At 32.9% G+C, this 14,670-nt stretch overlaps 1 protein-coding gene across 2 annotated transcripts in view; it reads left to right on the forward strand.

The window, feature by feature from the left end:
• Adar (Adenosine deaminase acting on RNA) overlaps positions 1–11,013 on the forward strand; it is a 78,652-nt gene extending 67,639 nt beyond the window's left edge. For both annotated transcript variants that reach the window (XM_089630998.1, XM_089630999.1), the window contains 3 exons: positions 5,532–5,682; positions 6,221–6,430; positions 6,809–11,013. In XM_089630998.1, coding sequence (XP_089487124.1) covers positions 5,532–5,682; positions 6,221–6,430; positions 6,809–6,919 — 472 coding nt within the window. In that variant the 3' untranslated portion in view covers positions 6,920–11,013. The remainder of the gene's footprint in view (positions 1–5,531; positions 5,683–6,220; positions 6,431–6,808) is intronic.
• The last annotated feature ends 3,657 nt before the right edge of the window (positions 11,014–14,670 follow it).

The following is a 14,670-nucleotide window of genomic DNA, read 5'->3' on the forward strand; positions in this document are numbered from 1 at the left end:
TCACTGGGCACATTTCGGTTGTAGTTTTTACTCTTCAGGGATCATTGGGATAGTTGTCGGGATAGTTTGTAACATTTAATTAGCGTTAACAGTTAGTCTACTTGGAGAAAATATATTTCAGAACTCTTTCACATATCCCACTGTACTCACAAACACTCTGTATCTCGCAGTACGATCATATTATATGATCTTTAAAATATGTAGATATTTTATTAATTATGTCGCCATAGACATCTGTCGCACATTCTTTTTATTTTAGGTAGTAGTTTTTGTTTACATGTGTCGTGTCGCAGATACAAATTTAATGTAGATCATTAAAATGGCGCATTTAAATGAGATCGATTCGAGCTCCGCTTTATTTTCACACGCTTACTGTATACGAGTATACAAGTATATGTAGGTACAGCAGGCACGAGAATGTGGACATGGGAAATTTTCTTCATTCATTATTCATTCAAAGAATTCACCGCATGGGCTGTAGGAAATTGTACGGACAGATGGAACCCCTTTTAACACTAGTTTGATGTCCAATTAATTATGTGGAGTGTAGATTTGGTGTCGATACTCGGTGGACATTGTAGAAGTACCTATATACTATATAGTCCCAACTGCTCCCAACCGTGTGTAGCAAGTGAGATTATGGCACTCCAATTGGGGTATGTTGTGTGTCTGAAAGTAGTGGGGAAGCCACTTAAATTCTTATCATGCTAAGAACGACCTGCGACATATTATTTCTGTATTATTCTTTGTGCAAAGTCTGACTTAAATTTTAATTTGCGATTAATTAGAATTAGATTAGCGGCCCTTTTATGGCTAAATAGATTTTTCGTGTGATCTTTATTTTAACCGAGACAACAGACTTTTAGAAGCGGATATTATAATAAATAACATTTGTCCTCTCAGCTAGCTATCGGTCAACTTAAGTTTATTTAGATTAATATTTAGTTTAATGTTATAATTAGTCCGTCCCGTTTAGCTATTCTTGTGTATTGAGTATGTTGACACAATGATCATATAATTGCGAGTGCATAAGAAAGTCAGTATTAATAGTGCGCTAGTTATGATAGGTACCTACAACCTAGCCATGTGAAGCATGAAATGTGGACATAGTGTTGGGAAAACTGCACTAATTAAACGTTACGAAAAGACTTCTTTTGTTCAGTAGCTCGACTAGCTCCGATATATCGAGGAATGCGGTAAGACCGCTTCACAGGTAAAGTAGAGTTTCCCGATTTTCACCAATTTATCAATACCACCTGCTTCGTGCCTAACATACCCAATTACCCACGCCATAGATCTTTTGTTGCAATCTACCGGTATCTCTTTCGTAATCGTCGGCACTTCTTTACACTATATTCATAATGTTCATCGTGAAGAAATTATTTCAAAAATGTATTATTTACAAATTTCGGGAACTCAATTTGAAGAATTTTTTTCGGGGCTTCCAAATCCAATCCTTGTTTCATCATTTTTCCCTTGATCATTGACCGGCTCTTACAGTTTTATACTCTTATTGTAAGCTCTTACTTTTCTGCTTTAATTATTTTGTATAGTTATTGAAAGAAAACTTGTGTAACTAATCTTAGAAGGTTTATAACTTTTTAATTTGTGAATCTTGAATCAGAATTTATCAGAAAGTCGGCAGAACCTCTTCATTTTACAATGCCTCCGTATTTGAGGAGTAAGGCTCTCGACTAGCAACACGGAATATGTTTTATATCTCATTTTAATTTAATTTCAACTTATTTCTCTAATATTTAGTACATTTGCGGCACATTCCAGAGTAGAAAGATACTCTTATATTTGAAACATTGCTTGAAATGGCTTTGGCTATGTTTGGTGACCAGATCTGAATAGCCCTCCCCACTACCTCAGCCTCACAACATACCCCAATTGGAGATGCCATAGTCTCACTGGCTCCAAAGGGTTGGGAGCTGTTGGGACTCTTGTGCGGTAATATGTATGATTATGTAATAAACATCCACACCATGATGTGGTGGCACTAATTTTAAGAAGAAAGGAATAGATCACTGTAATTATACATAAATAAACGTATGTTTTTAAAGTTTCTATGTTATTTTTTTATTTAAGGAGAAAACACAGATACAGACAATAATTAAAAGATAATTTTATAAAATAATAACTTGAGAATTCGCCTGCGTCCTAACTATTTCTCACGGATTGACTTGGTAGATAACAATTTAAAATATTTTTTACTTTATTAAATTATGTACAAGTTCTGCGGTGTACTTATTTATTATTATTATTATGCGTGACAGCTGTTTCGCCTTTCTAAGAAAGATTAAGATTACAAACTATTGTGACTGACCAGGAAAACAGCTGTCACGTGTAATAATAATTCCACTGCAGAACTTGTTTGTAATAAAATGTTTTATAAATTAAATTAATAATATGTACTATTAATTATAATTAAACAATATATAAATGTGTATTTTGTAAAACGCACTTGGGGTTAAATCTTTAAATAGACATTACTCAATCTAAATGCATACTTTTTTTACATACCATTTTAGTGAAATATCACCTCTAGTTTTATTACAGGCCAGAGACTTGACGATTTGTTGCCTTTTTTACCTCGTAGACACTTCGTTATTTCATCACATCATATTGGGGTACTTTCTATGAGGTATAATATATAATTCCATTGAGGGGATCCAAAGAAAATTTCTCCGATCAATTAATTTTAAATTAGGATTTCCTGCGGACGAAATTAATTATGATTTTCTCTTATCGTTAAAAGATAGACGAATACTTAATAATTTAATTTTTTTATTTAAAATAACCAGTAACCGGTTTGACTCCCCTGAACTAGTCTCGTTGATAAATTATCATGTACCTAGTAGACCAATACGACTCATATCACCATATTATTGTAACAATACTGCCACTAACGCAGAACAAAATTCTTTAATATGTATATCGCCTGCATAGATTAGGAAATGAATTCTTTGATATCAATGATGAAGAAAGTCTGTTATCATATAAAAGATGCATAAAAACATACTTTTTATGTCTGCAAGAATCAAAAGATAAGTAATTAAGCATACTATATTCACTAACTATATTTTATGATAGTGTTGATTAAATCACCGTAACCTTTTTTAGTTGGAAAACAACAGTTTATAACAGTGTTTCCCACCGGTGGGGCACAACGCCTCAGAGGTGGGGCATCATGCGCCCTTCATCTTTGCGCCCTTGAGGTGATTTTCTCACGAAAACGGCGCTATATAAATAATCCAATCATCATCATCATCATCATCATCATCATGCTTCAGAGATGAGACAGGTAGGCATTCCACATATAAAGGGGAATACTCGTCGGTCGTACAAAAAAATGTCTGAGATGTGCAAAATTGAAATATACACCAAATTTTACTTAAAATATAATGAAACCCGTTGCAATTTCTATAAGTATCTAAAAAGACAGAAACTGTGCAGGATGTAGACAATATACTGCTTAATTGTTTAATTCAAAATGTATAAGTATAACGATGAAATCTATAATTGGTTTCTCAGTAAAGTAAATTGCACTTATTAAACAACCAAGTAACTGTTAATTTTCCTAAAATAAAATATATAATTACAAAAAGAACATGATACATGATACATGATTTCTCCTAAGCATGAGTGCGAATTTGTAACAATAAGCTATCCGGATATCCGTGAACATGAATGATCGCAGTAAGAACATGAGAATGGGTTTTGCTTAGTATGAGTGCGAATGTGACTTCTTAAGCTTGACTTTTGTGAATAAGAATATGAGAATGGTTTATCCTAAATATGAGTAATAATATGTGTAATAATTACAGTAAGAATGGTTTTTCTTAAGCATGAGTGCTATTGTGTCTCATTAAACGTGACTTCTGTGAACATGAATTATCGCAGTAAGAACATGAAAATGGTTTATCCTTAGTGTAAATGCAAATGTGAGTGATTAAATTTGTCTTTTGTGAATATGAATAGTTACAGTAAGAACATGATAATGGTTTTTCCTTAGTATTTTTGCCATTAAGCTTGACTTCTGCGAACATGGATAATTACAGAAATTTAATTTCAGTTATAATATATGTATTAGAATAGGTTTTATTTAATTTCATTAGGGGTTCATGTGTTTACAAACATATTACAATATGATTTGAAAAGTTACCTGCTGTTTAATTAAAAAAGATGCCCGTGGGGCATCTGACTTTTGAAAAGACTATGGTGGGGCATGGCATAAATAAGGCTGGGAAACACTGCTTTATAATGTTGGTTTATATACATGTGTAATTTAGCTGAGAAATTAATTATAGATTTCATTACTAAATTAACACATTATGTATTTAATAACTATACAGTACGGCTTATTTAAAATTACAACAAGAATTACCCCATAAATGTATGTACTTTAGTTTATTTGGGATAAGAATACATTTTTAACAGAGATTTTACATTTATTTTCGTTGCAACTGAAGATATCTACTTCAGAGAGAATGTTATTATATTATGTTAAACACCATCTAAGCATTTTGATTCGAATTCGTCTACAATGTTTTTCATTAAAGATAAATCACAAATGCGTGTGCCATTCAGAACATTCATTAAGGTAAAGTTGTTTGCGATTTTATATAATAATATATGTTTATGTACACTCAATGAAGACAAATAGACAAATTGTAATCTTGTTTTTGTTTTATATGCCCACAGTTTGTTTCTTTCTAGGTACAATAATATAATGTATTTAACTATATTACCCTTGAGGTGATTTCTCACGAAAACGGCGCTATATAAATTAGCCAAATATTATTATTACCCACGCACAGGCTGCGCCTTAGTGGGTTCCCATTATTCTTATTGATTTTTATAATATTGTATATACTTAATGTAAAAATTGTGAAAAATAGAGGTATTAAAAAAAGTAATAATAATATTAAAAACCAACAGACCCATAAAAACAAAGTAGTGAAAAATTATGAGATATTAGAATTGTAGGATCTGTGAATCTGGCAGTATTTATAAAAAATATATATTTGCCTTAGGTTCATTGCCTTCAAAAAGAGAATTTACCTTTCGAATGAAAATCATTAGTAAACTTGAAAAATTACAACATCTGTCAAAAATTTATACAAAAGAAATACACATTTCAATTATAGCCCTTTCACAGCACCCTTGAGGTGATTTTTCACGAAAATGGCGCTATACACATTATCTAATAATTATTATTTTAGAATTGTTAATATAGTCTTCAGATCCGATAGTGAATACACGTACCGCCTTACTTATACTTGTGTAAGGTCCAAATAGTGAAAACTTGTCATAAAACCACGTGGTAGGCATGAGTATACGCCCAGCGCTCAAGACTCTAATAAGGAAGATGAAAGGGTAAGGCTGCTAAGGAGATATTGGACGTGTTTGGGTGGCAACTGTCGCCGAGCTACAACCAAACTGCGGCTGAATGATTAATGACTCTTTTCCTTTGTTTCTATTATCTCCGTGACCACCTAATAGGGTTGTTGTTTGTTTGGTTGTAGGGCGGTGTGCGGTCGGCTGGTGGGCGTGCTGAAGGATCTAGCGCCGCCCTTCCACATCAACCGGCCTCTCCTGGCGCAGAGCAGCTCCGCCGAGCAGCGCAACGCCATGCGCGCACCATCCTTCAGTGTCAACTGGACCAAGGGACAGCAGGTGAGCACCATCGACATCCACAAACATCCGTGCTAGGGTCTTTCGTTAGCATATTCCATATCAATTTAGTTGCCTAATTACTGATTTCTTGGACCGGGGGGTTCCGTGCTTTCAGTATTGAAGCATTTTAAAAAACAGCTATTTGTGGTCACATCGCAGAGACCCTTTCCTTTCCACTTCCATAATAAATATCCTTGTGGCCACAGTTGAAAGATATCTTTTCAAAGCCATGCGAACAAAAGTATTGTTCAATATTATATGTGTACATTTAGTAATGAAATCTTAGTGCCACTCCCTGCACTCACTTTAAGTATGAAATATGTAAACACAAAAGTTTTTTATGAACTCCCCCCAACCATGGTAATGTTTATGGAGTTGCAGTGCTTTGAACCAGGAACTCTGCTTTGTCACCCAACCTTAACTAAATAATAATAAGTGTTTTATTATCTTTTGTAACAAATGGATATAATGATATCCTTACTGTGATCTCCCGTGCTGAGGCAAAGAAGTCAATAATATAGTAATTCAATATACGCAGGCTAAAGAGGTGATAAACGCAGTGACCGGGAAGACTGAGCTGGGAAAGCCCTCTCGCCTCTGCAAGCAGAACATGTTCCGGCGATGGACGCAGCTGGTGCCGCAGCTCTCCGCCCTGCCCCAGGACACCTCTGCCCCCGCGCCAGTCCCCGAGGAGAACCTCAGCAGCATTGGTTATGACTTGGCCAAGTCCAAAGCTCTTCTGTATCAGGTAATCTGGTGGATATTTGATAATTACATTAGAATTTCAAATGTTTCTCCATATTATTTACAGATTTTAATTTATTGCTTGTGAAAGGTTCCTCAAAACATTAGTAAACACTGGATATTATGATAAAACTGCTATTTATTTTCAATTAAATGAAATTACAAAAATAACTTTACACTTGTGTAGTGAAGGTTTGTTTATAAATATGTATTTAACTTTCAGGTGCACCTATTTGCAACAAGTCATAGTCAACGTGCTTTTGGTCTTTTTAACATTTAGTAACATCTTCAAATTGGCTGAATTTCTTTCTACCCAATATTCTCCAAATTCCATTCTCGAATACAATAATAAGACAATAATCAACAATTCTCTACTTTCCAGAATTCCAAGCTGAGCCTTTTCAGAGCCTTTCAAAAAGCCAATCTCGGGAATTGGCTGAAGAAGCCCATCGAGCAAGATCAGTTTCATAAAGTGGATTGTGATAATAATTAAATGAGAATTTTCTTTCATTTCAGCTTAAACTAATACATACATACTTTGGTTCTGGAACCATAACACTTAGGTTTAGAAATTATGACCCTTATATTTATAGAAAGTAGTTAAGAAATCTCATCTTCCTATTATCAATGATATTCGTTGCGTAGGTCAGAATATTTTTAGAATGACACCTAGCGACCCACCTAGAATGTAATTGACCACTTGAAAATGGGGATATTTTGTTTGTCTTCCGTCTTTCTGAGTTGTTTTATTTTTATTCATATATTATTTTAAATTGAAAACTATTTGTTTTCAATTTTGAATATTGTTTTGTATTACTAGAATTAGTTTACTTTATTTGAGGTTTAGTTTTGCACAGTATTTACTTGTGATTGATGATGGATACTGTAATGCTATCTGAAACATCGGCTAAAGAAGGAAGAAGCGCAACACGGCATAAAAACCCAAAAATTAATCACGAATTTACGATTTCGGTTGAATTGATTTTATAATATATTTGTTAAGTCAGGTGATTATGTTTTTAATGGTTTTCTGTTTTATGATGATATTGTGATTACTCTGTTTCTTTGTACTTAATTTATTACATGCCGGCCCTATGCAGGCACAATTGGAGCAGTCCTAACACATCACCCTTGTGATTACCCCCCCCCCCCTCCCCGCCTCCCCCCTCTACCTCCTGCGCTCAGTGTGCGCCACATGACATGACACACAGTGAGACACTTCCACAAAGTACAATGCACTGGCAATGTCATTTTATTGTAAACAATTACATCACTATCACAGTATTAATAATTCAAGCAAAATAATATATATTCTGTTGTGAACTTATCGTTAATATCTTATGAAATAATATAGATGAAAAAAAATTACTCAATAATGTAAACCCCGTTAGTTAGAAATCGACGGGACCAAAGTTTTAAAAGTGTAGATAGATAGATATACGTACATATTTATACATAAGGTACTTTGGCTTCATATGGTGCCTGCCCGCCGACTCTACTTTTGTCTTGACAGATGGACAAGAGCCCACTCAGATTGCGGTTTTTTCTTCTAAAACTTATCTCTCAGTTAAGTAGGAGAATAGGATTAACTACTTTAAATATTTACTCAAAATTTTAAAAATGCTTTGGATCTCGATAAACAAATACATACTTTAATACCTTGGCACAAACCCAAACGACAAGCACTTACCATACATTTCGACGCACCTTACTAAACTTAACACATTCACTGTGTCTATGTGTAACCAAGGTAAACCTTTCATCCCCGCTACACAGCTCCAATTTGATTTATACTGATTCGTCAGTCCGCATCACAGAATCGTATAATACGTCACGCAGGGTTAATTTACAAATCTGGACAACTTTTCCTTTGCTTTTACACGAGGATGTAATTTATTATAATACTAGCGCACACATATATGCTTTCTTCGATATGTGATATTTAACAACTATTGTCACTGAGAAATAAATAACCAATTGGAAATACCCAATCATATTTCTGTGCTCCTAGTATTTTGTTCTTGTTGGCAGGTCACTTTTTGACTTATTAATTGTTATGTATATTTTAAATAATTTGACATTATCACCACTGCAGAAATTAACACAAATTACCCCTTGACATTTCTGTGTTTCTGGTATTTTGTTCCTGTCGACAGGTTCACGTTTTGACATTTATTTTATTTATAAAATACCTAGCGCAGACCTAAAGATAAACATGCAAAAAACAATTCAACTAATTTTCTGTGAAAATATTTAATTAATAGGTAGGTACTTTTCTAGATTTGTTCGAACAAACAGTTCCAATTTTGAAAATGGCACTCAAATTCAAAGGAAAGTTCTAGAGTTCATTAAACCAAAGTTTAGACAGACAGACGGAGTTACAACTGAAATTAGTATTTTAAATAATTATTCTTAAATTAAAGATTTCAATTTAACATATTTGAAGTAACAGATTAGAGTATTTAACATAGATTTAGTGGATTCTTCGGCAGCAGATGGATATTTTAGACTGAAGTTGTTGGATTTCCGTACAAACTCTGTTTACCGAAACAAAAAGTACATTTCAACAATTTGATGGAAATTAGCAACTTTAAACTGTAGAAGCATCTGTGCATATTCTAGGGCTAGGACCTAAACTGTCAACCTTATTCATTACTCATCGCATGTAATGTTGACTATACTTAGTTATGACAATAATAATAATATTTACTGCATTCTTTCCTCTCGACGATAATAGGAATTAATTCATCTCTGATTAGTACATGAAAAACATTTGTTTTCAAACTGAATTTCACCAATAATTATTTAATATCATTAGAATTTTTTCTCAAATTAAAATTTAATTTATTTGTAGGATTTTATGGATGCTGCTTATGTCATAAATTAGTGATTATCTTTGAAAACTTGATATTATATACGTATAATGTGGCCGACTCTTTCTTGATACCATATCCGATATTTTCTAATTTAAAATTCTGGTGACAGAACAACACATTACCTTAAATTAACGGTTGTACGATTTGTTCATGTTGGGCATGCAGATTTAGAGCCCTTGAGATTAGCAAACTTAAATTTATGAATATCTACTTATGCATACACGCCAATGCGCCACACCAATTTGTTATTTGAATTAAAATTTACACAGCAAATATTTTCCGACTCTTAATCATAATACATAATCTTGGTGGGTATAAATATTAGTAACATAATAAATTGCCATCTATGTATATTTATCTGTTTTAATAGGTTAGTCATGAATTCTTTGAAAATTCATGTTTCAATTTCCTGTTCCTAAATATGAATAGAAAGAGAGCGTAGTTATAGAAAATATTGAACATATTAATTTCATGTCTACCGAGCCTGGACCAAATATTGCAATTTAAAATTGTATTAGTTTTAAAAAAGTATAGGTTTGTTATGTGATGCCAAGCACAAGTCCACGCATGTGAGTCTCCACTGGAAGGGTGGGAGAAAGAGCCGGGGAGAGGAAGGTCAGGAAGTACCTGACAATTCAGATCGGATCATTAAACATTGTTAAAGACATAAGCTCACATTGTGATTGATAGTTGTCCGTAATGTTGAATATTTATGCCATGTTCAAAATTTTGCAAAATTTACAGTGGTAGACATGAATCTGATATTAACCAAAAAGTGACAATTTGAATCATGTATTTAAACAATATAAACTGGATTTTGAAGATTTTTTAAATTTATTTTATATAACTATTATATATGAGTCGTATAGTTCCTATCTACGATAAGTCCACTATTTTCCAAAAATGAACTAATGATGCAGTTTTACTCAAGCGGCTCTTTAGCACACTAATCAAATATCAATAAGTTCAAAACGGCCGTAAAATCCTACGAAAAGTGGATTTAAAAATCGCAATGAGTTCCAAACAACGATAAATCCACGGAGCAGTATGTTCCAAAAGACGATAAGCCCACCGCTCGTGCAGGCAGCCAATGAGTGAGAAAGATTTCGTCCAGGCAGCCAATGGGGGGGAAGCATTTTTTAAATTCTAACATGGCCGCTGAAGCAGTTGTTGAAGAGGTGTTTTGTAAAAGTGTCTGCCTTTTTATACGTTTTTACAGCTAAATAATGTCCGATCTAACCACAAATGTTGTTCAAGTGGCGGGGAATACATCTAGAAAGCGAGTTATCATCAAGGAATCTTGGAAAAAACACGTGGATAGCCGTAATAGGTCCTTAAAAATCTCCTATTTTGAGTGGAATCATTCATTTAGAGTCAGTCATTACTGGGTGATCCCAAAACTTCGCTCAGTTGTTTTTAATAATTTTAAAGTTTGTATTTATTGTTTTCAAGTTTTTTTTTATTATTTCTAATAATAAGTAAGGTACACAATAGGTACTATTAACAAATTAACAAAAGTTTTTATTTTATTTGTTTATTTCTTGTAATAAGTAAGGTACATAATATTATTGGCAAATTAACCAATGTTTTTTTAATAAAAATAATACACTTGTTTTGTTTAAAACCACGAGTTTTTATTAAGAATTAATAATTGAAAATCCTCGATTTTTGTGTAAAAGATATCTGTTTTTGAATTTATCGAGATGAATACAAAAAAAAAATTATCATCATAAAATTGCTACAATTCTTTAATCATTTTAATAATATATATTGTTCTATAATTTCGTTTATTTGCACAATAGCTTTTGAATTTATTGTGATAAATACAGAAAAATTGTAATCACAATTTTTTTTTCTCCACATTTCCTTTTTTATAATATTGTTGTGTTTTGTTCTATAATTTAGTTGATTAGCACAATAGTTTTTGAATATTTTGTGATAAATACAGACAAATTGTAATCATAAAATATCTGCATTTACTTTTTTATAATAATATTATGTTTCGGTCTATAAATTGGTTTTGTTTAATTCTTAAATTTTTTTTTTAATAGTGAATACCTCACAAGAGTCCCAACTGCTCCCGTCTGGAGCCAGTGAGACTATGGCATCCCCAATTGGGGGATGTTGTGAGGCTGAAGGTAAGTGGGGAAGGGAAAGAGGAAGGTGGGGAAGTACCTGGCTATTCAGATCTAGTCACTAAACACGGCTAAAGCCATTTGGAGCAACGTTTCAATTCTGAATGGTGGTCTTACACCAGGGCGATACTGGTAGTATCTTCCACTCTGAATATTGCAATGATTGTTTACTTTTGTTTAGAGTACAAAAAATATTTTGTTTATTTTTTTAGGAAAACAATAAAAAAATATTTTTAGGTTTTATTTTTGTAAACACATATTCTAATCCATCGTAAAAAAAAAAAATTACGTAAGTACATTTGTGTTTTATTTTATTTTTCTTCCATGCACTTTTCTTAACCGGTCAGCAACGTAAGCAGATATACACGATAAAATAACGTTAGCAGTCAAGTACAATAAGCGTGTTTACACGTCAACGCGTGTCTCTCCATAGAAATCGTTCTTACTCCGTTATTATTTTAGTTACATCCCTCAAACAAAAACTAAAAGGTCGATTATAGATCAAGCTACACATCACTACCAAGTTGTCTATGGAAATACAAAACAGGAATCTGCTGACAGTCGCATAATTGACACAACATTTTTACCCGCGCAAAATGTCTGCCGGTAGCGCCGCGCGCTTCACATATTAAATTTTTATAAAATATTTTTATATGAAATGATAAAAAAATGAGGTGATAAAAGTGTTTATTACACATATATACAATAGAATAAATATTTTTGTTTACATAATCTGTGATTTTAGTACCATTTTCACCTAAAAACATGACGTGAGTCATTTTTAACCTATTTTTAATGTTTGCGTTCTAAATTTTAATATTTAAAAATGCTAATATTTATTTGTAATATAATAATTTGAAAGCTTATTTTGTAACTTTTCTAAAACAGTTTTTACTATTCGGCTACGTTCAGAAATGTTTCATTTATAGAGCTTTAATTGTGAAGCGGTAATAACAAAAAGTTTTCGTAAAATGTCATTTCGTTAAAGACAGTTAAAGTGCTTACATGGCGATTTTCGGAGGGGTTAACTAACTTTTATTAAAAAAAAAATTATTAAATATTTTCGTTTCCTTTAAATCAATTTTTTTGTTGGCCCTATACTTGTCATTCTCATGTCAACGGTGTTGAGAAACAAACACCGATAAGTCACAGGCTGGTGAGTTCCTATATACGATTAATTTGACAGTTACTTTCAAATGCCGATAAGTCCATCATTATTTACGTAATTACTCCTAAACTAGAAATTCATGGTTTTATCTTTTTATTTACATCCATAGTTTGACAACAAAGCCCACCTAATAAATAATTTGCCAACATTTCACGAAAGTGGACTTATCGTAGATAGGAACTATACGACTCATATATCTTATTGTTGTATTTCAAGCGCTCTGTATAATTTACAGAAACTCTTTGTACCTATTTTCTCCATATTCTTCAGCTCTGCACATTTATTATCTTCACATTGTAGCTATGATACTTTGATATTTCCACTGAAAACAAGTTGATGTACAATTTTTTAACTTCTCAAGCGCCAAAATATGATAAGAAAAATTTGTATATGGCTTATCCAATTGGTATTCTGAAAACAATACTTTCTGTTTGTGGGATGTTTACCCTCGGCACACTACAGAGGCATTATTTAGGTCGACGGAGCTCTTTATTTTAAAGGTTAAATAATGAAAAATGACTTAGTGCTGTCACAAGCGTTCTAGGTATACATAGTACAATCAAACAGATATTGTTGGCATTTTAGGAAACTTTAATTACTTAGGTCGGGTTGTTTCGGAGAATTTGAACATTTATTTATTGTTTTGGTGTTTAATTCGTAGAACTCCATTTAATTTTTTTAAATAAATTTAAAATAAATCAAATTTAATAATGTTATAATAATTATTAAGTTCTGCAAGTATTTCTGTTATTTAAAAAAAAAAAAAAAAGAATTTGAACAATTCATCAAATTTCAACATTCATTTTCAAGGACTTTCACAGAACCCGAAAATGAACGTTGAAATTTGATGAATTGTTCAAATTCTCCGAAACAACCCGTCCTTACTAATTTAACAGTAAAAGAACAAGCATTTTAATATTTGAATCCACGAGTCCAATAAGTCACAAGTAACAAGACAAGTCTCAAAGCTCAATGTCGATAGTCAATGTTGGGGAACCAGTAATTAGTTCTTTTGTAATGCCGTGGGTGGAGTTTCCAAAGCACACCTACAAATATTTACATAAAACATTGTTGTTGATCATATTTATGTTGAAGGTAGTAAATGGTGGTAAAATACGTGCTAAGTTTGGTGCGAAAGCTAGTGATTTATTATGTGGAAATAGCTACTTGGAACTTTAATAAAACTTGGAGATATATCTATTTTAATTAAATCTAATACAAGTAAGCAAGGAGGCTGGTACAAGATATAATACAAGTTAGCAAGGAGGCTGTTAATCAAATCTAATGGAAGGTTTTTTTTTTCACAAAAACGGCGCTATACAATTCATCCCAATATTATTAAGCAAGTCGACTCTCAGTTACCACATCAACATTAATTACTCATTTTACTCAATGCTTACATTTATCATTTAGAACAGGTGATAGGTTGGATTATGTTTGATTATTTGTTACCGTTTTTTTAACTGTCAACAACTGTCTGTAGCTAATAATCTTTGGATAACTTGCGTAGCGCCGCTATTGTGAACAATTATCTTAAGGGTGCTGTGAGCTAAGCCCTCGTGTGTCAACACTCTTAAATGTTTATAAAAACAAAAACATAAAATTTCATACAAAGACGTACCGTATCTTTTGAATGTGGTCCCGCCATTTACTCGGCGTGTGTGAACTTAGGCCACTGCGTTGATAGACACAAGTGGGACACCATGATCACTTATCATTTTTAGTTATGAAAAGTTGTGAATGACATACTAGTACTAATGCCATCTGTTGACAAAAATGTAAACTATGGCACTCAAAGGCGCGAAGAGGCGCACTTGATTATCGATCTTTTTTTATGAAATACAATTTTATTTTTGAGAAATTCTTGTAGATGTCAGCGTCGTGATAGTTCTACGAATGTCCAAGTGAGCGAGAAATATATTTATGACGAAAGAGCGCTGGAATATCGGCCGTCAAAGTTTCCATATCAACTGTTGATACAGCCGCGTGTGAGTATGGACTTTTTGCCGTAACAACAGTTGATAAGGCCGCGTGCAAAGAGTTAACTGTTGGCTCATCAAATGAT

The sequence above is a fragment of the Hesperophylax consimilis genome, chromosome 4 (assembly GCF_061612785.1).
Source record: "Hesperophylax consimilis isolate HC1 chromosome 4, BYU_Hcon_1.0, whole genome shotgun sequence".
Taxonomy (NCBI): Eukaryota; Metazoa; Arthropoda; class Insecta; order Trichoptera; family Limnephilidae; genus Hesperophylax; species Hesperophylax consimilis.